Source organism: Nomascus leucogenys, chromosome 7b (assembly GCF_006542625.1).
Source record: "Nomascus leucogenys isolate Asia chromosome 7b, Asia_NLE_v1, whole genome shotgun sequence".
NCBI classification, from domain to species: domain Eukaryota; kingdom Metazoa; phylum Chordata; class Mammalia; order Primates; family Hylobatidae; genus Nomascus; species Nomascus leucogenys.
The window spans coordinates 76440987-76464694 of record NC_044387.1 but is presented as its reverse complement, the minus strand read 5'-3'; the positions used below and the strand labels follow the sequence as shown (position 1 = coordinate 76464694).

The 23708-nt window shown below is 37.7% G+C and overlaps 1 protein-coding gene across 7 annotated transcripts in view; it reads right to left on the bottom strand.

Moving 5' to 3' along the window:
- GUCY1B1 (guanylate cyclase 1 soluble subunit beta 1) overlaps window positions 1-22593 on the bottom strand; it is a 48079-nt gene extending 25486 nt beyond the window's left edge. For 3 of the 7 annotated variants that reach the window (XR_004031049.1, XM_003257879.2, XM_030816263.1), the window contains exons 1-4: window positions 22423-22593; window positions 21706-21779; window positions 6622-6722; window positions 4044-4162 (exon numbers count right to left, since the gene is read on the bottom strand). Coding sequence is in view for 6 of the 7 variants with exons in the window: in XM_003257879.2 (XP_003257927.1) it covers window positions 4044-4162; window positions 6622-6722; window positions 21706-21779; window positions 22423-22425 (297 nt within the window). In the remaining variant the exon portion in view is untranslated. Of the gene's footprint in view, window positions 1-4043; window positions 4163-6621; window positions 6723-21705; window positions 21780-22024; window positions 22214-22422 lie in introns of those variants that run through there. The other 4 variants (XM_030816266.1, XM_030816264.1, XM_003257881.3 and 1 more) reach the window with 2 other exon arrangements.
- Window positions 22594-23708: the final 1115 nt, after the last annotated feature.

The following is a 23708-nucleotide window of genomic DNA, read 5'->3' as shown; positions in this document are numbered from 1 at the left end:
GATGGTTTCACAGGCGATTTAAGAAAAAATCAATTCTAAACTGTGAAATGCCTAGGGAAGAGGAGTCTTTCTACAAAGTTTTCTCTAAAAATATTTATTATATTTTATTACTTTATCCATTTAGGACATCTAGCTATTTTTTGTTAAAGTCTCAGGGTGGCTTAAAATAAGCATAATGCAAATTTTTTAAACTTGAATTTGGAAGCACAGGAAAGACTGCATAAGTAGGATCATGAATTGGATATTGGCACCAAAGCCTTTCAAGGGGAAAGATATGTTAGTATTCGTTAAGTCAACTATGAATGGAAATGATAACCTCCATGTGAGAAAACAAATATTTTTCTGGAGCTAAGCTACAGATATTATCTATACAATATGTCCTTGAATAAAAAATTTAAGCAAAAGAGGTATTATCCTGATAAAACAGGCTGGACCAAATAATTATAAAGACACATATACTTCAGAATTAATTAATTCTATTATTCAAAGACTGTTTCATTAATTGCCTATTCTATGCTGTATCTAGCACTTAGAAATTTTTTTAATTATTTCAAGAAAAGTAAAAACAATGGTATGGTATGTATATACATATATAAGACAGACCTATTCTTAATAATGTATCCAGCTGAGAGGCTGTGGGAAGGCAACTTCCAAGGAAATTCTGCTTGCTATGATGAGTGAGTCAGAGCTGCTCAGCTAAGGCTTAATCAAATAGTCTCCCATGTTATGATTTCAGTAGCTATTTTAGTGTTCCCTAAAACTTAAAATGGAAATGTTAGAATGACCATTTTAAAAGTGTCAACAGATACAAGCAATGTACCCTGTAAATTAAATAATAAACAGTAATTTAGTATGTTCACCTGAAAAGGAAATTGGTCTAGTGTATGTCTCTTCTTTTATATTTCAATCTATGATTCATCCATAAAAAAAATTACAAGGTCTCACTCGAAATGGGTTATCCTGAGTCAAATAATTCAGCTTGATCTATTGGTGTGTTTGCTTCCTATTGTGTGTTTTCTGCTTTTGCACAAACAACAAATATTCACTTTTTTAAAAAAGAGATATTCATTTATTCTCTGATATACAGATTGCATCTGTGAAGGTACAAACATTAAGAGATTATACAAGATCTCTGGCTTCCTGAAGTTTACATTCCAGTCCATCAAATGGGAATGATAATGCAGTGTGAAAACTACTGTGCCTGGGGAAATAGAGTGTCCTATGAAAATAAGAGAGAGGTTAGTTACTGTGACTAGAATAGGGCAGAGCTTGGAGAGAGGAGTGGCACCTTCCCAGAGAAGTAATTTTACCTGCAGAATTAATAGAATTTATCTATGGGGAAAGTGCTGGAACCATGTTCCAGGCAAAGAGAAGAGCAGTGGAAAAGCTGAGAGGATAGCAGGAACAAGATAAATGCAAAGTTCTGAAAGAGGTTAAGTTTGGCTGGACTGGGGGAGAGGGAGAGGAAAGATGCAGAAAGGATGTAGGTTTCAATTGCTTTAAATATTTTGACAGCTTCCAATGAGCAATACAAAATTACTCCAGAGTTTAAGTAAGAAAACGATATGACGAGATACATTTGCATTTCAGAAAAAGCGCTAGAGTTATAGGACGGAGAAGAGATTGGAGGAGTCATGAAGAGAAGCAAGGAATCCATCCAACCTCTAGATAATGGTAGACTCTCCCAAAGAAGTGTGGGGGAAATAGAGAAAAGTGGCAGAATTCCCAAAGCTCAGTATTTGGGAAATAGAATCTAAAGATGTGGTGACTGATTAAAACCAGGGCTGAAACAGAAAGAAAGTCCTTAAATTTTTAGTGAAGAGTTGAAGTCACCATAAAGAATATTTTATCAATTTATGTAATAAAAATGTCAATCTTTATATGTGTGCTGGTATGTTAAAACAATGTATGAAAGTTAATGATTTTGTTTTATAGTCACAAAGAAAAAGTCCATTTAATTTCTGTGTAATCAGCCTAATGATAACAAAAATATCTACTTTTTAGAAAAGCAGTATTTTAACATTTCAATTTGCCCTTAAAATACATAATTTCAAAACCAGGAGAAAATAAAAGAACTGAATCATAATGTAAAATATTGATGAAAACTACAGCATTCTAACTTTCTTGTTTCTTCATTTTTCACTCTCACATTGAAAGAGAAATAAAATAAAATAGTGTATAATTTAAAGCTATGTTAACTACATTTTTATATAACCAAATGCATCCAAAATATTATCATTTTAACATGAAATCAATATAAAATTGTGAATGAGCCATCTTTTATTCTTTTTGTACTGTCTTTGACATCTGGTGTATATTTTACACTTGCAGCACATTGTGCTTTGTTGTATGTATGTATGTATGTATACATGTATGTATGTATACATGTATACATGTATGTATGTATACATGTATGTATGTATGTAGAGACAGGGTCTCATTCTGTCACCCAGGCTGGAGTGCAGTGATGTGATCATAGTTCACTCACTGCAGCCTCCATCTCCCAGGCTCAAGTGATCCTCCCACCTCAGCCTCCAAGTAGCTGGGACTACAGGTGTGAGCCACTCCCCAGCTTGCACATCTCATTTTAAATGCTGAGTAGCCTCATGCACTAGTGGCTGTCCTATTGGATAAAGCAGCTCTGGAATACAGAGAAACACACCTAAAAGGCTGCTTGCTCTCTTACTGTGCCATAACAAGCTTAGCAGATGGTCACAATGAGTAGAGGTTAAAGAAAAAAAAAAGGAATTAATAAAACCACTTGAATCTTTGTTTTGTTATGTAAACATGGGCATTGAGAGAGAGAGTTAAAAGTCAGAACAGCTGAAAGTTGAAACTTTGCTATAAGTTGATAGTGGCCAACAAAAATACTAAAAAGTGAAATATGTATTCAAAAACCCCAAATCCCCCAAAACATTTAAGTATCAAACTTTAATCCATTTAAAATAATCCCATTAAATGCTGCCTGTTCAATTTTATTTAAATATCTCTTGGCAGCTACTTCATTTGGAAGTGGCAGCTTTTTTTGACACCAGTAGTTTAGTAAATCCATGGCAGGAGATTGCAAACCAGTTTCCAACTTGATTTAATGCTGTTTTAAGTTTATAAGAAAAATGTCACTATGTAAACAACAGACATTTTGATTAAACACTAAAGTTCTTATTTTGGCTGTTAAATCAATAATGCAGCTGGATTGAAAGTAGTTTACATTCCCTCAAAACTGGGCTTCGTTTCAGCTAGTATTGCACTGACATCATTTTCCAGCAAGATCTGGCTGCTGAAAGCAGCCAGTTTAGAAATATCCTTTGCAAACAACTACATAATTTTCAATGTTAACACATTTCAAGAAGAGGGTCTCACAAATGCCAGTGCTTAAAATAGTATAGTCAATCCAGAAATAGTCTCTCATCTAATGTGTAATTTACTAGTAAAATCTTTTAAGGTAATTTTAACAAGAGTATAAGACAAAGGCCTGTGATTGCATTATTTATCTTTTTCACATGAAACTGACTTTGGACTGTTTCCTATTTTCCCTTGTACAGTAGATTAATTAATATGTAACTCATGATAATGGATCTTAAGTATGTTTTGGTGACAGAACACCTGAAAACCCTGCTACTTTTTCCTAAACATCGAGCATTGCTCGATTATATCTACAAACTAGGAATGTTTTGTAAATAGAAAATGAGGCCATATTAAATGTCTAAAACATAAAACCACAATCACTAGGATATATAGCCATTACCCAAAAAAAAAGGGCAGTTGAACAGATCACAAAAGACCACCTGGAGTTTTTCAGGGAACATTAATTTACAACTTGCATATTCAGTATCAGCAGCCAGAAGTTAAAGAAAAAATATAATGCTAAAATATATTCAAGACCCTCTAATAACTATGATTTTATGTGAATTAGAAAAAGGTCGCTAGGATTTCATTTCAGAAGCACGACACTCTCATACAGCTGGTGAGCAAAAGTATTCTAGAGTCTATATTTGAGAGTTATAAACACAGAACTTTTAACTATAGGACTTCAAATTGCTTACCTGTAGAAATTCTCTGACATTAGAGCCCAGGACACGCAAGATTGTATCATAACCAGATTCTTGGCAAAAGACGAAAAACATCTTCCCAAACATTTGGAGGATTTCTCCAGCATTGAGATCTATTTTACAAATTCAAGAGGGGAAAAAGAGCATACAATAGGTGAAATATTGTTAATAGAAAGAATGAAGATAAGTGTTTATTAAATAATGTAAAATGTCTTCAATTTTTGCGCATGGCAAACATAGATGATACGAAAACAATCCCGCCAGGACAATACAATGAAATCAGAGAAGACAGTGTATAAACACGTTAATGGTGTATATTTGCATTTACAAGCAAAGCAACCAGTTTTTCAGCTTCTATTACAAATTATAAGTGGAGCATACCTAATCTGAAAATCTGAAATTCGAAATACTCAATAACCTGAAACTTTTTGGTCACCAACATGACACTACAAGTGGAAAATTCTACACCTGAACTCATGTGATGGATTGCAGTCAAAACATTGTTTCATGCGGAAAATCATTTAAAATATTGTACAAAATTGCCTTCAGCCTATGTCTATAAGGTGTACATGAAACATAAGTGAATTTTATGTTTCGACTTGAATCCCATCCTCAAGATATCTTCTTCTGGATATGCAAATATTCCAAAATCCAAAATAAAATCTGAAAGCCTCAACACTTCTGGTCCCAAGAGTTTTAGACAAGAGGTACTCACCCTGTACTTAATTTTGATCTTTTTAAAGCATATATTTGATATACTACTTTTTTCCAAAAAACACGGATTTTTAAAATCATCAAGAATGCACATGACAATATTTTAATACAAAAGTCTTTATATAAAATGTATATTTAATAACTTGATTACATATAGCATGTACCCTGGTGTCCTGCTTTTTTCTTAATAAACAATCATTAATATATCCTAAAACTTAAATTTTCTCTATCAATTTTTTTTTTTAATTTTTTGAGACAGAGTCTCACTTTGTCGCCCTGGCTGTAGTGCACTGGTATGATCTTGGCTCACTGCAACCTCCACCTCCTGGGTTCAGGCCATTCTCCTGCCTCAGCCTCCTGAGTAGCTGGGACCACAGGCACCCACCGCCACATCTGGCTAATTTTTGTATTTTTAGTAGAGAGGGGGTTTCACCATGTTGGCCAGGATGGTCTCAAACTCTTGGCCTCAAGTGATCCACCCGCCTCGGCCTCCCAAAGTGCTGTGCATCAGTTTTATTTGCTATCTTATTCAACATATGGATGCAATAATTTATTTTACCAATCCCTTCTTATTGAAAATGTAGGCTTTTTTTCAATTTTTGATAATATATGGAACTCCGACATGAAAACACATACATAAATCTTAATGGAAAGAGATCTAATGATCTCTTCAGGAAAAATTACTGAAAGGTTTTAATATTTTTTTTAAAAGGCTTTCATGAGGCAAAATTGTTCTCCAAAAAAAGTTTTCTTAACTACCATCACATTAAAAATGTGTATGATTTCCCATTAACTGTACTCCATCATTACACTAGATATTTCAATTTTTAAGACTGCCAAATTGATAATAAAAAAAGTTATTTCATGTTCGTTTCAATTTTGATTGCTGGAGGCTAGATATTTTTCTTGTTAATATTAAACATTTACCAATCTTTTAAAACAATTTTTATTCTACTATAGATAGTATTTGCTTTCCTAGTTATATGTGGCAAAGCTAAAAGCTTCATTCTGTTGTATCCAAACTATAGCCCAGTTAAAAATTAAGCACTATGGGAATAATAGATACTACTTTGAGAACAACTTCTTCTCCATGAAATTTTTAAAACTTTGCCTTCTTCAGAAAGATATTTGTCTGTGGTAGATCTCAGTTTCATGTTTCTTTTACCAATAGTTAATATAACTTGTGACTGCAAAAGAGATTTGGAGAAACACATTATTATACTTGAATAACTACCATTTTGTTGACACCACAACTGATGTTGTTACATTAAGTATCAATAATTTTCTTTCCTTCCTGAATACATGGCTTTCTGTTGGGGGAGACAAAGGACTGGGCCTGGCGTGGAGGCTCACACCTGCAATCCCAGCACTTCGAGAGGCCGAGCCATGTAGATCACTGGAGCCCAGTAGTTCAAGACCAACCTGGACAACATGATGAAACCTCGTCTCTACCAAAGATACAAAAAATTAGCTGGGCGTGGTGGTGCGTGCCTGTAGTCCCAGTTACTTGGAAGGCTGAGATGGGAGGATCACTTGAGCCTGGCAGGCAGAGGATGCAGTGAGCCGGAGTTGGGCCACTACTGCAGTGCAGCCTGGGTGACAGAGCCAGACCCTGTCTCAAAAAACAACAAGAAGAGCACATTTACTCTTTCCTATTCTCTAAAGAATTTGTAAAAGGAAAAATAAGACTTGGCATAGCCTGAACCTAACATGATACGTGGATGCCCACCACATAACTCTGCAGGTTGTACAAATGCTCTGCACCACTTGCGTAACCCTGCGTTGTGATCTTGAACCACGCATTCTGTGAGCTTCTACGTGTAACTTGGCCAAAGAAGGAAAGCTGCATTCAACTTACTGAGGACTTTGCTTGCAGCAGCAACCAAATCATACGTTTTGGAGTCATCATATATTATTCTGACAAGAAACTGTCCTTCTTCATCTAACTGTGCCTCTTTTCTGGAAAACAAAAACAAGAGAGAGAGACAGAAGAGAAAAGTTGAAGTTAAAAAAATAGCTACTATAGGTATAATAATTGTATAAACAATGGTTTTACCTCTGAAATAGAATTTGCTTTTTTTGGGCAAATTTGTTTAAACAGCATCATGTACCTAAAATTCTAGTGAGAGAGCAGAAATGATGTCATATCCCCCTCCCTAATTTAAAATGATATATTTAAGTATATTTTAGCAAGATTAACAGTACACAGTACTCTACTGCTCAATACAATACCTGCCATTAAATATAATGAATTAAATAACTTTTGGGTTAATAGATGTTTAGCAAGTTTTGTTGAGTCCCTATTAGGTGCCAGACATTGCTCTGGGTACTAGGGGTACAATCTTTAGTAAGACAGACAAAAATCCCTGACTTCTTGCAATACATATATTCTGGGAAGACAGACACAACATAAAATTAATAAATAACATATAATGGTAATTATTATACTTTGGAGAAAAATAAAGCAGAGTAGAGCAGTGGAGAGCTCAAGTACAACAGCCAGGAAGGCCTCACTGAGAAGCTGGCATTTGAATAAAGTCTGAAGGAGCTCTGAGAGTGAGCCACGAGCAATTTAGAGAGCTTGTGTTCTGGGCAGAGGGAAGAGCAAGTGCAAAGGGCGAGGCAGGAGCCTGCCTGGGGTGTCGGAGGACAGCAGAGGCCAATGTGGCTGGAACAGAGGAGCGGGACAAGTAGCTATCAGGGAACGGGTGGGAGAGGTAATATGAGGCTACAGTGCTTGGCCTGGTTGGACATTGGGGTAACTGCCATTTACTTGAAAGAGGTGAAGGACTTGAGCACTTGTAACATGAGTGATGATATAAACTGATCTAGGTTGAAGGGATTCACCTGGCTACTGTATTGAAAATAGACTAAAGGGTACAAGACAGAGGAGGGAGACCAGTTAGGAGGCTGCTGCCAACATTCAGGTAAGAAGTGTTGGGCTGGGCGCGGTGGCTCACGCCTGTAATCCCAGCACTTTGAGAAGCGGGGACTGACGGATCATGAGGTCAGGAGATCAAGACCATCCTGGCTAACACGGTGAAACCCCATCTCTGCTAAAAATACAAAAAATTAGCCTGGCATGGTGGCAGGCGCCTGTAGTCCCAGCTACTCTGGAGGCTGAGGCAGGAGAAAGGTGTGAACCCGTGGAGCAGGTAAGAAGTGCCTCAAACTCATATATATTCTAAAGGTAAATTCAGCATGATTTGCTATGGATTGGACGCAGGGTGTGAAAAGAGAGGACTCAAGGAGGACACTGAGGTTTTTGGTCTAAGCAACTAAAAGGATGTTGTCACCAGTAGCTGAATTGGGAAAGACTTGTTGGAGGCGGATAGGGGGTCAAGGTCAAGAGCTATGTTTTCAACATATTAAGTTTGAGATGCCAAGTGGACTGATAAAATCTTCAAATATATCCTTAGCTTGTTAAACACAGTAGCTCAAAACATACACAGTACTAGTGAAAGAAAATTATAAATGTTTTTAAAAGTTGTCATGATTATATAAATGTATTTATTTAGATAGGATTTGAATTACTTTTCTCAAACAAGCATTCAAAGGAGAGGTGAAATCCATTGTTCAAAACATTGCCACCTACTATGCATGTAACAAAATTGCACCTGTACCTCATAAATGTATGTAAATAAAAAAACCCACATGGCCAACTGTAGAAGAGAACTAAGTTCCAGATATCATTGCCAATGTTAACTTCACAAAAATACATGCAGCTCGGATGTCAACCTCTTACTCTCAATCCAATTCATCGGAATCCCTGTACGTTGCCAAGAGAATACAAAGGAAACTAGCCACTCTGATTAGGTGAACTTGCAACACAGCAGCTCAAATAACTCCTTAAATACTGTCAGGGCAGTCCTTAGTCGCTTTCTCTCCTTCAGAAGCTGTGCTATCACAGCTGCCACTCATGACTGTATCTGTGTATGCTCAAGGGAAAAATTCCAAATGGTGGTATGTCTTATATCCATACCTTAGTATGCAGATAGTCTTAAAAACATCCTCTGTTCTTCAGAGCATATAATTTATTTGCCTGCATTTATTCATAACTTTTTTTTTAAAGCATGTTTTCGGTAAGCACAGAGATCTGCATTTCAGAGCCCAGGATTTACCAGCTAAATGAACCTGAGCAAATCACATAAAGCACATTAGCATTAAAATCTCTCTTTTCTAGCCGGGCAGGTTGGCTCACGCCTGTAATCCTAACACTTTGGGAAGCCCAGGTGGGAGGATCCGTTGAGCTGAGGAATTTGAGAACAGCCTGGGCGACATACCGAGACCTCTTCTCTCCTAGAAATAAAAAAAAAAATTAGGCAGGCGTGGTGGCACAAGTCTGTAGTCCCAGCTACTTGGGAGGCTGAGGTGGGAGAACCTTGCTCGCGCCTCGGGAGTTGAGGCCTCAGTGAGGCTTGATCTGGCCACTGCATTTCAGCCTGGGCAACAGAGCCAGATCCTGACTTAGCTAACAAACAAACAAACAAAACCTCTCTTTTCTGAAGTGGAAGCAACAGATAATTCACCTTTCACGACAGTAAAGAGATAAAGTGTACAAAAGTATATTCTAAGCAGTTAAAGCACTATACATATTCCCAGTGAGTATAGCACTCCCCATGTCTACTCAATTATAGCACTGTACATAAAATATGAAATTCTTCTCCCTTTTTCCAAACATAAACAGCTGTTAAACAAAAGCAACACAACTCTTCAAAGACCTCAAGTCTTTTTAATACCAAAAGTCAGTGAGATATCAAAAAGTTATGAAAACGTAATACACAAACATTGTCTTATCCTCTGATAAATGCTACTATATATTTTCTGCATTCTAATTTCTAATTGTAAAAATATATATAAAGTACAGGAAAGGAAAAACTAAAAAGAGAAAATAAGCCTCCACTACCCTGAGATAATCACTGCTAGTATAATTTTCAAGTTGTTCATGCTTGAATATACTTATATATAGAACATACTGCTTTAAAACCTCCTCATTTGAGTGAATATTTGATGGACATCTTTTCATATCATAATTATACTTCTATACCATGGCTGCATAAAATTGCATTGTAGACGTATTGAAGTCTTAGTAGGTAGTTAGATGTTTTTATTTTTTCCACAAGTATAAAAAATGTGATGAATATCTTTGTAGCTTCTTACACTTCTATGTAAAAATAGAAAAAACTCTTAGGAATGGGATAAATGGTTTGACAGATACGAATATCTTATGTTTTGTCACTTTGCTATTAACAGTTTATTATGAAACAACACTGATCTATAGATTAAAATTTTGGAGACTCTGACAGAATATTCTAATTAAAGATACAATAAGGTAGAAATTTATTCATATTTTCACCATTCTGTTTCTTCCAATTGGAATAAATCAAATCACATAAATTTCTGTAATAAACTCAGTTTATTTGAAACATTCACCAATCTCTAGTAACCCATAAATAAACAAGGTACAAGCAGAATCCACAGTCCCTCTGCATAAAATAGGGGAACAGCCATTTCCTCAGAAACTCCCTAACCATGGGTCAATGCATTGCTCCTTTCCTTTCTCCCTCTTTATTAAAATAAGCTCCCTTATCATCGAAACTTTACTTCCTGAAATGACCAGTGTCAGTGCTCCCCGGTGGGGACTGAAATAGAAATTAAACAGTAGTACATGGAAGGAAATAATAATCTTCTTTTAAAAATTTCACTCTGAATTCCTTTGAATTATTCAAAGTACTTAGGACTCTATTTACATCTTTGGGAATGTGGGGCTACCCTTTTTCTTTTTCTTTTTTTCTGATGGAAGAGCTTTACCACAAATATTTGGATGCCTATTATGTCCCAGCACTTTTCTAAGCACTTTTAATATATCAATAAACAAAAGAGGTAAAGATCCCTGCCCTCATAAAGCTTATATTTTAGCTGACAGATACAAGTAATAAGCAATAAACATGATATATAGCAAAATGATATAATATGTTATGAAGCAATAGATGCTATAGGAAGAGGTAGCTCTGGATAAAGACATGAAAGTGGAAATGCAAGAGGAAGGGGCTGGATGCAGTATACATATGAGGATAATATACATACGTGTTCATGGTAGGCTTCATGGGGACAGTGACGTCTGAGCAAGGACTTGAGCAGGAAACCTCCGTCCTTACCACCTTATAGCTAACCTTTCTGGGGCCACTTCCTTTCCTTCTCTAGCCTATTCTTCATCTTCTTTCCTTTCAGGGGAAAAGCTAATTGGAAATATTGCAAAAGTTAATTGGAGGTATCACAAACTCTTTAGTATGAAGCAGTTTAATACACTAAACTGAGATGGAGAATATACAGTGAAGAAGGAGTAATAACTAAGAGAATTAATTTCAGATAATATGGCCTTTGAAGCTAGTAGAAATTTTGAATCAACAAGGCCTTCTCTGTTGTGTCTCAATTCTCAATACAACTTTTCTTCTAACTTTTAGGTAAATTTGTATATAATCAGACTTCATGCTGTTGAATGTTTTAGCCTCCAGAAAGCACAGAGATGTGATAATAACCATTTCCCAGCACTCTGCAAATTATAGCTGCCACTGTTCTTTCAAGAAAGTTTTAATGGCTTCCCTTCCCACACTGCATGCTTCTTTCTCTCCTTAGCTTTAGAGCTGTTTTTTCATCTGCTACCTGAAGTCACAGAGGGCGACCAGTACACTTAAGAAAAGTTAGGAAGTAAGCTAATATTTAGATTACATAAACAATTTACATAATTCAAGTAATATTACCTCATAATTCTGCATCCCCCACTTTGCTATCCCATAACTTTTAAGTTCTTTCCTCAAAAGCAAAGGCAAGAATAATACTTCTAATAATTTAAAATTTATTTTTGTGACAAGTAGAATTTATATGGGCTTAAATTATCCAAATTCAGCCAAGTACATTTACCAAATTTTATAGACTTATTCATTCTTTCAGAACTATTTTTTGAGCTCCAATTTTGTTTAAATTGTTGCATTATATATACACTATTATTATTATGTAATTATATAATTACATAACAGGGAAATTATGCAATTTCCTTATTATTTAAATTATACTTATTTTACATGTGAGAAAAACCACAGGTTTCTCTAAGAACCACAATTTAATATTTTTATGAAAATTTTGGACATACTGTCATTTTTTTCAATGCTTCTTAGATGACAAAAAACATCATATAAACTATAAGTAAATTGGATTAAACTGTGTTCAAGAGTGCTCATCTATCAAATAATAACCAACGGCACTGCAATCTTCATGCATCCTAGTTTGTATTACATTCTGTTGCTGCTTACTATTATCATTTTTATTTTTAAAAGCCCTACTGAATCCCAAGTGAACACAGTCTTTCACTATTTTCAAATACTCTGACTTGCCATATTTACATACCCGATGACTCTGCTTGGCTTAAGCATTAAATTTTTCTATTCAGTGAATTACTCAATGAAAGAGGTCAGCAGACAATAATAAATATTTAGAGAGGTTCAAGTTTAAAAGCACTTTCATCAGCTAACAAGTAAACCTAGATAAAGAGAAACTCCCTTGGTTTCATCTGTGTCATAAGTCAAAGTCTTTCCTTACACAGTATGGAAAATAAACGACTAAGCCAATCCTATGTGCAGTTTGGGCAGATTCAACTCTTGTTGTTTCATTTCCTCGTCTGTAAAACAGGCAGCAGTTACCTCCGGTCATTGTGTGGGTTAGCAGAATTAATCTATGCAAAAACCTCAGGGTAGTACTTCTCGCGCACTTAATGCCTGATACTTCCTCTAACTGGTAAGTTATAGTAGTTGGAGAAGATGAAGGAAGAAGGGAAAAAGGAGAAAGAGGAAATGGCAAGTGGAAGAAAAGAAGGGAAGAATGACAACAAAATCTTAGTCATTTTTAGTCAGAATCAAATAATTAACGTGCACTTAGTATGCAGATTTGCTGATAGAATTTACAAACTAAAATAGCCAAGAAACAAACAAGCTCTGTCTCCCCTAAGAGCTTTAAAAATAAAGATCAAATTCTCACCTGGCAACAATATCAGAAATAATCACATTCTTTGTACCTGTAGCCACAATAACTGTTTAGAAGTTGAATACGTATAAGTGAAATAGTTTCCCAATAGCAATCAACTTCCTACTTACTCTTATTTGTTGAAATTTAAGCAGATCCTTTATTTATACTAATTACCTTTTCACAAAGAGGTAGTTGGTATTTTTATAGTGGTGGTGTTTGGTAAGTTGGGATTTTTTTCTTTAATGTAATTACTGGTGCCTAACCCAGGTGCCTGGAATTGCATATGTGCTTAATAAAGGTATACATGTTTAAAAATTAGTGAATGAATTAATGAAATCAATTTCCCCACGTTTCCAAGCTCCCTACAAAAAAAAAAAAAAACAAGCAATCAAACATTACTAACAAAAGTCCATCATTTGCTTTCAAAATAAAGAATATTTTTTATTATTTATTTTTTAAAACTAGGTATACAATTTGTCCAAAATGTCCAGGTAACATTTCTCATAACTTCACATACAAGGAGATATTCCTTACCTACAATATGTGAACACAGAAAAACTGAATTCATATTCTGACCCTGAGCTGCTGCTACTGTACATTTTTAGAGTAAGTTAAGAATATGACAAGACTGCTGTATTTCAGTTAAAGAAGTTTCCCATGGAGTATTTTGAAATGGGAGAGCCTGAACACAGGCATGTTGAAAACATAATCTCAACACAAGGTCTGCTCTTGGGCAGAAAAGGTCAATCAGGATCAAGCAATCAAACTGACCAATGACAGCTCCAAGATACTATTGATCCCATAAACAACATTATCAGAACACATGCTGTATTAAAAAACAGTATGTAGATGTCGTTTTGATAATAAATCCTAGAACAGTCCGTTGTAGTGAGCTGAAATGGTACCATAATGTTGCATTGCCCCCCATTATTAAAACTAAAATCTCCCACTATAAACTGTGGACAGTAACTATACATAACATCTAAAAAAGTAACACTTTATATTGCTTTTTTCTAAGTGGCTGTGAAGCATGAATAGCCTCTGAATTTTCAATAGCCTAATCTAATGATTCTCAGTAAGCCTGAACCCCAAAGGAGAGACTCTAGCTTGAGGGAGCTGCCAAGTGGGGAGATAGGCTCTTTAAATCCGGTAACGACTTCCTGCCTGAACCCCCTTTTAGTTAGTAAAGGTCAGCCCTTTCATGTCAGTGTGTTCACTCACTCATCCAAGCACTGTAAACAGTAACCATAAATGCTCTCCTGAGTGACACCCATACCTTAGTTTTAGGGGAAACAACAACAGTCTTGATACATAATTGCATGTTTCTTTCTGTGACCAGCCTGAAACAAGAGACCCTTAATCGCAATGTCTCCAATTTTGAAAACATATCCACAAAACTTACAAATCTTCATTTGAGCTGCTGAGACATTTTCAGCAGCTTTAACAGACAAATGAATTTACTTAGACACTTGTGTGTACGCTTCATGTCAATTCACCTTTAAAAATATTATTGTCAAAAATCACCTGTACGCATGCTTGAGCATTCCAAGAAAAAAGAAAAAGCAGCAGGCAGTACTAAAACACATAAACATTGCCCATGTCCTTGCTAAATTGGTTGTCTTTGGACAGAAGAAGGTTATAGGTCTTTGTCTTTGGAGGAAAACATACAACATGGTAATTACAACTTTATCTGTGTTCAAATCCCAGCTCTAATAATTAATGGCTGAGTGTTTGAGGCAGGCTTTTTTTTAAGCCTCTATTCTCTTATTTGCAAAATGAGGATAATGAAGGAATCTATTTTCTGTGGTGGTAATGAGGATTAACTGAGATAATGAGTATAAAGCATGTAGGACTGTGACTGCAGAACCATAAAGTATGTGTTTAATATACGTGACATATTACATTCGAAATAGCATGACATGGTGAGAGCCCATCTGGTTTTCAAATTTAATTTCAGTATTCTAAACACTGAGCTACAGTCCATGACACTGACTTTAACCAGCACCACACATCCCTGCCTTTTAGACACTTGCTAAAGGATTCAATCATGTCTTGAATCCAATCTAGTAATTGTCTTTTGACATATGAAATTGCCATTCTAACAATAGAGTTCTTAGTCCTTCCAATATAGCCACATGACATGAGAAAACATAAAAGAACTCTGACTCTTCCAAAAGGAATTGCTGTTATGTATTGCTATATTGCTCTATCTTCTGCCTTTGCTGATATAAGAAATGTTTATTTTGCACAGCAATGTCACTATTAACAATTATAACGAACAATTACAGTTAGCAATACTATAATGAATACTTGAAATTTGTTAAGAGAGTAGGTCTTAAGTGTTCTCACTACAAAAAAAGAGGGTACCTATGTGAGGTGATGAATATGGCAATTGGCTTGATTACAGTGATTATTTCACAACGTATATGTGCATCAAAACATGAAGTTGTGCACCTTAAATATATACAACTTTTATTTGTCAATTATATCTCAATAAATCTGGGAGAAAAAGAAATGTCTATTTGAAAACATCTTATATTGAAATAGTAGTTGAAGATGTCACCATGCTGACATAAATTCTGGTTGCAGAAAAGAATCTTTGATAAAAATATGTGTGTGCTCTATTCTTTGGAAATGAAAAATGTGAAAGATACTTCATTCACATATAAACATCCATATTTTTATTACAGAAAGAGAGCCTGATATTTTATTGAATATATACAGAGAGGGAGAGAGAGAGCACTCTAGAAAGAGTTATGGAGGCTAGAGTCATGGAGGATAGACATTAATCAGTAGTAAAAATACTTAAGTACAAACTCTTGCATTACAGCACTATGAAGGAAAGGGAAAAGTTTAGATGTGAGAGAAGGTTCCCTTAAGAAGTGACGTTTGTTCTGACATCTCAAAGCTGAGAGGTGTTTACATTTACAGGAGGGTTGGGGAGGGTGAAGAAAAGGAGACCACAGCAAGCGCAGCTGTTAAACGGACACATTTAAGGCTCAGTATGGCTGAGAAACTAAAAACAGGCCCATGGGGCTGGAATGCTTAGGGTATGTAGGACAAGTTGAGTGAAAGGTTTTCATGTTGGGTTATCTGAAGATTGACCACAAAGAATTTCAATAAAGTTAACAATTTCGTATTTCATGATTCAACAATGAAGGGGAAATAGACCAGAATATGCAACAGAACCAAAGCCACAGTAACAAGGAGGTCCAATAAATACTTCAGAATGTCTTTTACATGGGATAAAATCCACTTTAACTTCACTATCTTTTGATATAGTTTGACACAGAAAAAGATGCTTCATTTTGCTAGATATCAACAATAAAGACATTTTTTTCTCCCACCATTTCCACTTTAATGAACAAGGAGGCAAAGGAGAGAATGAAAAAGCTGTAAGTACTCACGTCTGCTGAACTGTCACCCTCGGATCTAGCCAGTTAGATTTCTTTATAGCATTCATTTCCTTAAGTGTGTTTTCCTGTTGATGTCTGCGCAGCATCAACCCATAACTATAGCTTTCCAACACATTAAAGAGAAACATTTGCTAGAGCCCCTTATTCTGGAGAAAGGCAAGGAAGTAGAAAGGACATTTTTCTTGCAAATCGTAACAATGCTTAGTAAATGTCTGTCAAAACTAGATCTGGGTACATTAAGAGTGAGAATACAGATTTTCTGATTTCTGATGCTCACTGTAATGTGCAAAGATCCTTCCGACACACCAAATTAAATGATGTACTCCTCTGATTTTTTTTTAATTCTCAAAAATCACAGAATTCAAGGAAAATAAAGACTCCAAGACCCAGCTTGATTTCTGGGGGATACCTCAGATCATCAGAACCAAAATAAAACTCAAAAGAAACACCCACACACCCCCTGAGATCACGTGATGACCCGCCTTATCACCTAGGTGCCTGCCATGCTGCTCACAGACATGGTCCAGGTTCTGGAAGAGCTCTATGCAAAGAGCTCAATAGCAGGTATGTGATGGAGTATACACTCGGGCATCCAGTTCCAGCTGCAAAAGATAACTTCAAACATTAGTAAGTTTATCAGCCAACATACAATACAATGCAATGCCTTCCTCTGTATTTCAGGCTAACTGGCAGATCTTTCTACAGAAAAGGATCCTGATCCTAACAATGATCTGGTTTACTTATTTCCTTAGTCTGTATATTAATGTGTTTATTTGTACTGAAGAAGTTTCTGGGTAAGAAAATAAATGTAGTTTCATTTTTGTATGTATACTACATTAGTTCCTATTTCACAGTTATATCTTAAAAGAAGCATTAAACCTGGCAACAGAAGAACAAGGGCTGAAGTTCTGACTTTTCAGTTTCCTATATGTAATTCTCTGGGACAGTAAGTAATTACATATGGGAATTAACCTCTTGGAAAATCAACTCTGTTATTAAAAAAAATTGAGCTGTAAAGTCCTTTCCTGTTTCAAATGGATGTTGTAACAGTCAACCAAAATTATAGAGAGAACAAAACTTTGGAAATTTGAAATTGCTTTATAATATAAAGTATCCTTACTACTTTAAAACATACATAGGCTCATTCCTACTTAAGCAGGTCTACAGAAAGGTATAGAAGTTTAAATCACACCTTCATAAATATGAAAATCTGAACAAACATGGCAAAATATGGTGATGTGCTCTTTTGTTTGTTTTAATTTGCTTTGATACAATGGATATTAAGAGCATATGTTGCATTTCAAAACAAAATAATGAAAAATGATGATGATGATGATTACTTATCCTAGAGTGATAAAAAAAATTTAGACTGATAGAATATAGACTGCAATAATATTTTTTAAAGGAGGGCTTAATATCTTTCAAGTACATTGGGGAATGGAAAATTTAAAAGCTCTGATTCTAGAGTAAAATAAAAAAACCTCATTTATTAAGCTATTGTCAAGAACTATGTTAAGCATTTTGCAGACATTATTCAATGCATTACATCAACTCTATAAAGTATTATTTTTTCCTTTATGCAATGGAAGCTTGCAAAGTTTAGGCAACTTGGAAAGTCCCATAACTAGTTTATAACAAGGTGTTTCCTTATTTGAACAATAATGATTAATTTGTGATTAGCAAGTTTAACAAGACACATTAATTTCAAAACTGGAAATATATGCTATCCAACAGACAAAAGGTTCCCGTATTTGAGTTACAGGCAAGAAAATAAAAACAAAATAATAAGACTAAAATATCATGAAATCTCTAGAATTTTTTTTTGAAGGCAAGGATTACATCATTGCTTTTCTATCCTCAGTGCCTAAAACACTGACTATGCTCATTAAAGATAAACGTTTTATCTGATTTACTTAAGTCAGGACAGCGTACTTTTTTTTACAGACTTTTAATCATTTGGGATTTTTCAGTGTTTTGGATCTATCTTCATAATTTGTATGTTTCCATGAGGTTAGAAAATCTAAAATTGGGCTGGGTGTGGTGGTGCATATAATCCAATACTTTGGGAGGCGGAGTCAAGAGGATCACTTGATGACAAGAGTTTGAGACCAGCTTGGGCACACGGCAAGACCTGTCTCTAACTGCTCCCCTCTGCCGCCACCCAGAAAAAATAAGGAAAGAAAGAAGAAAAAAAAATCTAAAATTAAACCCAGTAATTTGACGCAACGATGAGTTTAGTCAGGGCTGATGGAAGGATAACAGAGATGGGAAATCAAGTACTTAAGTGCTTTTCTAGGATATATCACTCCTAATTTTATTTACTTTCTACCCTGGTAATTTATTTTTGTCATTACTTAGAAATCATAGCCTCTTAAAAGGACTATCTGAATGTTGAATGGAAATCAACAAAACAAACTTTGAAATAGATTCAAAGGTCTCTTTTGCTTTTTCACGTTGGTTATGGTCTAAATCAGAGGTCAGCAAACTATAGCCCATGGATCACATGTAGCCCACTTTGTCTGGTTTGGTTGTTTGTTTGCGTTTTCCTGGTCCAAGAGTTAACAAGGGTTTTAATATTTTTAAGTGGTTACATTTTAATAGTTATATTGATTCCTACATAATATCCTCAATTTTACCTTGGCCTGCAACACCTAAAACATTTACTATCTGGCCCTTTAAGAGAAAGTTTGCTGGCCCTTGGTCTAGACAATTTTTCTTCTTGTTAAGAGGAATTTAAAGCTTTTGTGAAATGGTTATATTGTTGGTAAGAGTGTAAGTGGATACTGAGTTTACAATGAAGCATTTTTGGCCCTTATCCACTTAGAATTTTCTGTCTGCTGTCTGGAATCTGTTACTTAGGGTTTTATTTGTCATTAAATGTTTGGCATCTTTTCTCATCCTTTCTCATGAAGGATGGATGGCCATTTCCCAGTGAAGCAAAAAAGTATAATGTAAATTTGTATAAACATCAATTTAGATAGTTTCTCAAAGACCAAAAGAAAAAATAAGAGTTCGGTACTTACTGAGACAAAAAAAAATTTTTTCCTCCTATATTCAATTTCTTATAAAAGTTAAAACTGAAAGCATCTTGGACCAATGACTGCTGTAATATTCCCTGAAGCAGAGGGTAGGGAGGAGAGGAGGAACCAGAATCACCCAAGGAGTATTTTTCAATTACACTCCTCCAGGTTCTCCTCCCCTCTCCCCAGGCAGCAAGATTCTTTTCTGTGGAAAGCAAATGCTCTCCCAGGGAGCATTTAGTAATTACTCAGGGGTATTGGGTTGGAAACCAAGGAGCAGCTTTAATCCCCTCAGTGCAGAAAGTTCAACCATGTTCTCTAGCCCAGACACTAAACCACACCCAAGATCAGCTGGGGTCCACCAAAAGATGCCTAGACAAATAAAGAATCCACACTAACACCTGGATTACTAACAACAGTGTGAATAACAGTTTTTCCCTTGCAGGGGCATAACCTTGAGGCAATTTTATTTAAGAAAAGACCAATCTAACTTGTTTTATTTTTACCAGAAAAATTATGTTGTGGATGATTGGAATTTTTATCCTCTAGACAAATTATGAATACTGTTGGAAGCTACTTAAAGATAAATTAGTAAGTTAATAAATATTTTTTAAAAGTAGAATGGAACAATATTCTCAGCTTGATTTTGCAGAGTTAAATTCTCATCAATTGAATCTTTACATATTTGGACTTTCTCTGGGAAAATATGAGCAATATAAACAAATCTCTTGATAATTTTAACTTTTTAAAATGTCTGATACATTACTCTATAAAGTATTATTTTTCATCTCTGTATTTAACAGTGATCTAAACTGATAATGGCTAGGATATACAATCTAAATCTGATTAAATTACATAATGACTGTTTAATCATAATAGCCATCTTGTATTCTGCTCTAAAAATTCTAAGCATATTCATTGTCATAGCATATCTACCAGCAAATTTGGGAATTTCTATCTTACAGGTGCAAAAGCATCATATGGAGGATATATATATATATATATATATAGCATTTATAAATTTACAAAGGAAGTGGCTTAAAAATAATTCGGTAGTTAAGTTATACTGTTAACAATCTTTATTTGATGTCTGCCTTCTTGATATCTGTCTACTAAGCAAAATAAAAATTATAATGGTATTAAGATGGCCACAAAATTCAAATCCCAAAGTAACTTTTGGTGCCTATGTTCTCAGTGGATTCGACCACATAATTAACAAGTCTCAGCTTCTGTTTATAATATGTAGGTAATATGCCCTGTGGATAATATAAATAGTTTCTGAAACATGAAAGAAATGCTCAGTAATAACAGATCCAGGAGAAAGAAAAGTTACATTTTCATGCTTAATATATAACCCTGGTCATTTCTATGGAAACAGATAGTTATGAGAAATCACCATCATGTAACTGCATAATAAGGCCTGTTAGAATTGATTGCTAATAATTGTAATGTGCTTAGGGAAAAACAGCATGGAAGCCTCACCTACCTGAAATAACAAAATGAAATCAGTAAGTACAGGAAATCAGAGTGAATAATAACAGTGTATTCCCATCTGCTCACCCAGAAAACCCTTCCTTCCACCTTTGTTACAATGTGATAATCTGACTGTTGCTCTAATATGAAAATCCATAAATATGGTTTTGGAGTAGCTAGTTGGTGGTGGTCAGCTATACCATAAGTTAAATGCAAATTTTATGAGAGTGAGAGGGAAAAGGAGAGAGAATTCTATTAGAGTGAAACAGTCAACCTGCCTGCAGACATGCTGACCCATCAGTCATTCCAACAGGTTTAAAGCCTCAGGTGGGTGTGGTATTTCCGTTCACATCCGCAGTACTGGGCTCAAAGCTCCAGGACTGAAAGTAGAATGCCTCCTAGAACTGTAAGTCTTCAACACAGTAGAAAAAAACAGGGGGGGTGGGGGGGGGGCAGTGGGATTTGGGGAAAACGAAAAACTTCCAATTTTCACTTTATTTAAAAATGAATAAATGCACTTAATTCACTGTTGCTCAAGAAATAATCTCCTGCGTGTTTCAGCATACCAAAAAGGCCTAACTTATGCCAGGTGTGTAAATCATAAAGGAGCCAAAGTCTTCCGTTTATTTCTAAGGCTTCCGGGCGCAGGAACCTCGCGGAGGCCCGTGTGGTCCCTCGGGGCTCTGCACGCGTGGGAGCTGCCCGGCCTGCTGAGCCTGGGAGCGCCGGCAGCGCGTTCCCACGCTCAGGCCGGGTCGGGAAGCCGTGATGACCCCTAGGGGCTCCTTTCCGCGGTTCTCGCCCTCGCAGCCCCGCCCCAGCCGCCCCTCCCCTCCTGGTTCCAGTCCCGGAGCGTGGGAGCGCAGCTGCAGCGAGCGGGGAGCGACGCGCGGAGGCACCTCCAAGGATGCGCGCCTGCGACCCGGCCAGCAGGCTGAGGACCAGGCGAGGCGCGGGGGGGCCTCCCACACTGGGCGCCGACCTGGGCCACAGCCAGGGGAGCCGGCCACTTACTTGATGTCTTCCCACACCTCGGGGCCGTAATTGCGGATCACCAGCAGCTCCAGGGCGTGATTCACAAATCCGTACTGCGGGGACAGGGAGAGACTTGAGCGTCAGGGACCCCCTGTAGCTGAGAAGCGGCTTGGGGGCGAGGCTGCTGCCTCTGCTCCCATGGCGCTGGCTTAACCTTTCACCCCGCCCCTGACTCCTCTCCCTTAGGGGTACTATGCACCAAAGGGTTTGGATCGTGGGGGCGCAACCCCCCAATCCCTGGTGGATTCTCCCCGTCACCATCCGCCCCACCCCCACGCTATCTTCCCACCCTCCTCACCTGTCACCGCTCCAGGAGAGGCTGGGCATCGGGGGCAGCGCAGGGACGCGAACCCGGAGCCTTCCCTGCCTCTGGCGCTCAGCCTCCCACACTGGTGGGGCCGGCCAGAGCCGGGAAGACCCCACGCCTCCGCCGCACTTCCCCTTCCCGAGCTCAGGAAGCTGCGGTGTGGAGCGGCGAAACCGCCTGGGAAGCAAAGGCACCGATCGCCCCCGCCACGACTCGCGGCGTTCCCACCTCCCCTGCCTGGACGCGGGCAAGGAGTGAGGCTGCTCCCGTGGCCGGCAGTGAGCTCCCAGGGCCCCCGAGCCAAGCTCCCGCTGCGCGGCCAGTTCCCTCGCTGCCAGGCCGGCCGAGGAGGGCTGAGGTTCCGGCCGCACCCGGCTGAGAGCACTTACCATGGTGTCTGCACCGGGAGCCGGGGAGGCAGCCCCCACGCAGAGGCACGGCCGAAGGGACCCAGGCAGCGGCGGCAGCGGCTACAGCGCAACCGGGCCGGGGAGGCAGCATCCAGCTGGAGCGAGAACAGCCGCCTCGGCCCGCCCTGATTGCCACCTCTTCTCAGCCAATGGCGAGTCGAGCCGCAGGGGGCTGGTCGGTGCCCCCCCAGTTCTTCAACCAATCAGGGACAGAGGAGGGAATTCGGATGCTCTCAATGCTGCTGCGCTCCTGTGCCTTCCCGCCCCCGCCTGGTGACAAGGCCTTCATTTGAGGCCATAACAATGACAGTGGAGAAGCCCCAGCCGTGCTCCTTGCATGAATTCTGGAGCAGAGGAAACGCAGCTCTTGTGGACCCACTAAATGTATTATTATTCAGAGATCTGCCCTCAGTGGTTAACACAAGCAAAAGGGGACAGGGCGTGTTTGTTGTGTGAGCGTGTACGTGTGTACTTTGCAAAGGACAGACCTTAAAAGGAATATCCTCCGTTGTCGGCATCCTCATGCTTATCTTTGTCTTGCGGATAAACATTTCCTCTGTGGCTTGGTCCCACAACAGTTAATGGCAAATTTAAAGCTAGTTATATTGAGAAAAACATATTTTTACTTCTAGTCAATGAGACTAGTTGAGTGAACTACCCAAAATTTTCAGTAATGTAGTTTGGTGGGCTTCATGTTAAATCCAGTCCTGCCCTTTGCTACACTGTCCAAGATCCAGCGATATTCTAGGCTTGATCCCAGTGGGACACCTTTCCCTACACCATGTCCGGGAGCCATAATTCCAGTGAGTTTGTAACCCTCTAGAGCTGGCCTCTGTTGCTGTTTCTTAGCAATAGACGAACTGGAAAAGCACCAGTACAAAATGCACAGACTTTAACTACTCTACCTCCAGCTTACATTCTACCAGGCCCTTAGGTTAGTTAATGCTCTGAGTCCTGCCGTAGAGAGAAGATGAGAGGAACAGGAAGTGGCAGCTTATTAAAGCTGTTTGTACATGAGGTATATGGACTCCAGTTGATTTTTAGGACAAGGTCAAAAGTGAGGTCACCAGTCTCAAGTGGACCTGAGAAGCCAGATGGTATTTTAAGATGTGAATAGTTTGTTGTGAGAACAGTCTCAATATGGTTAGAGAAAAATGTCAAAACAATAAGATTGTGCTGACATCAGCACCTAGAGAGCTATGATGAAGTAAACTGATACAGAAATAGTGGTATATAGCAAACAAACAAAACAACAAATTACTTTA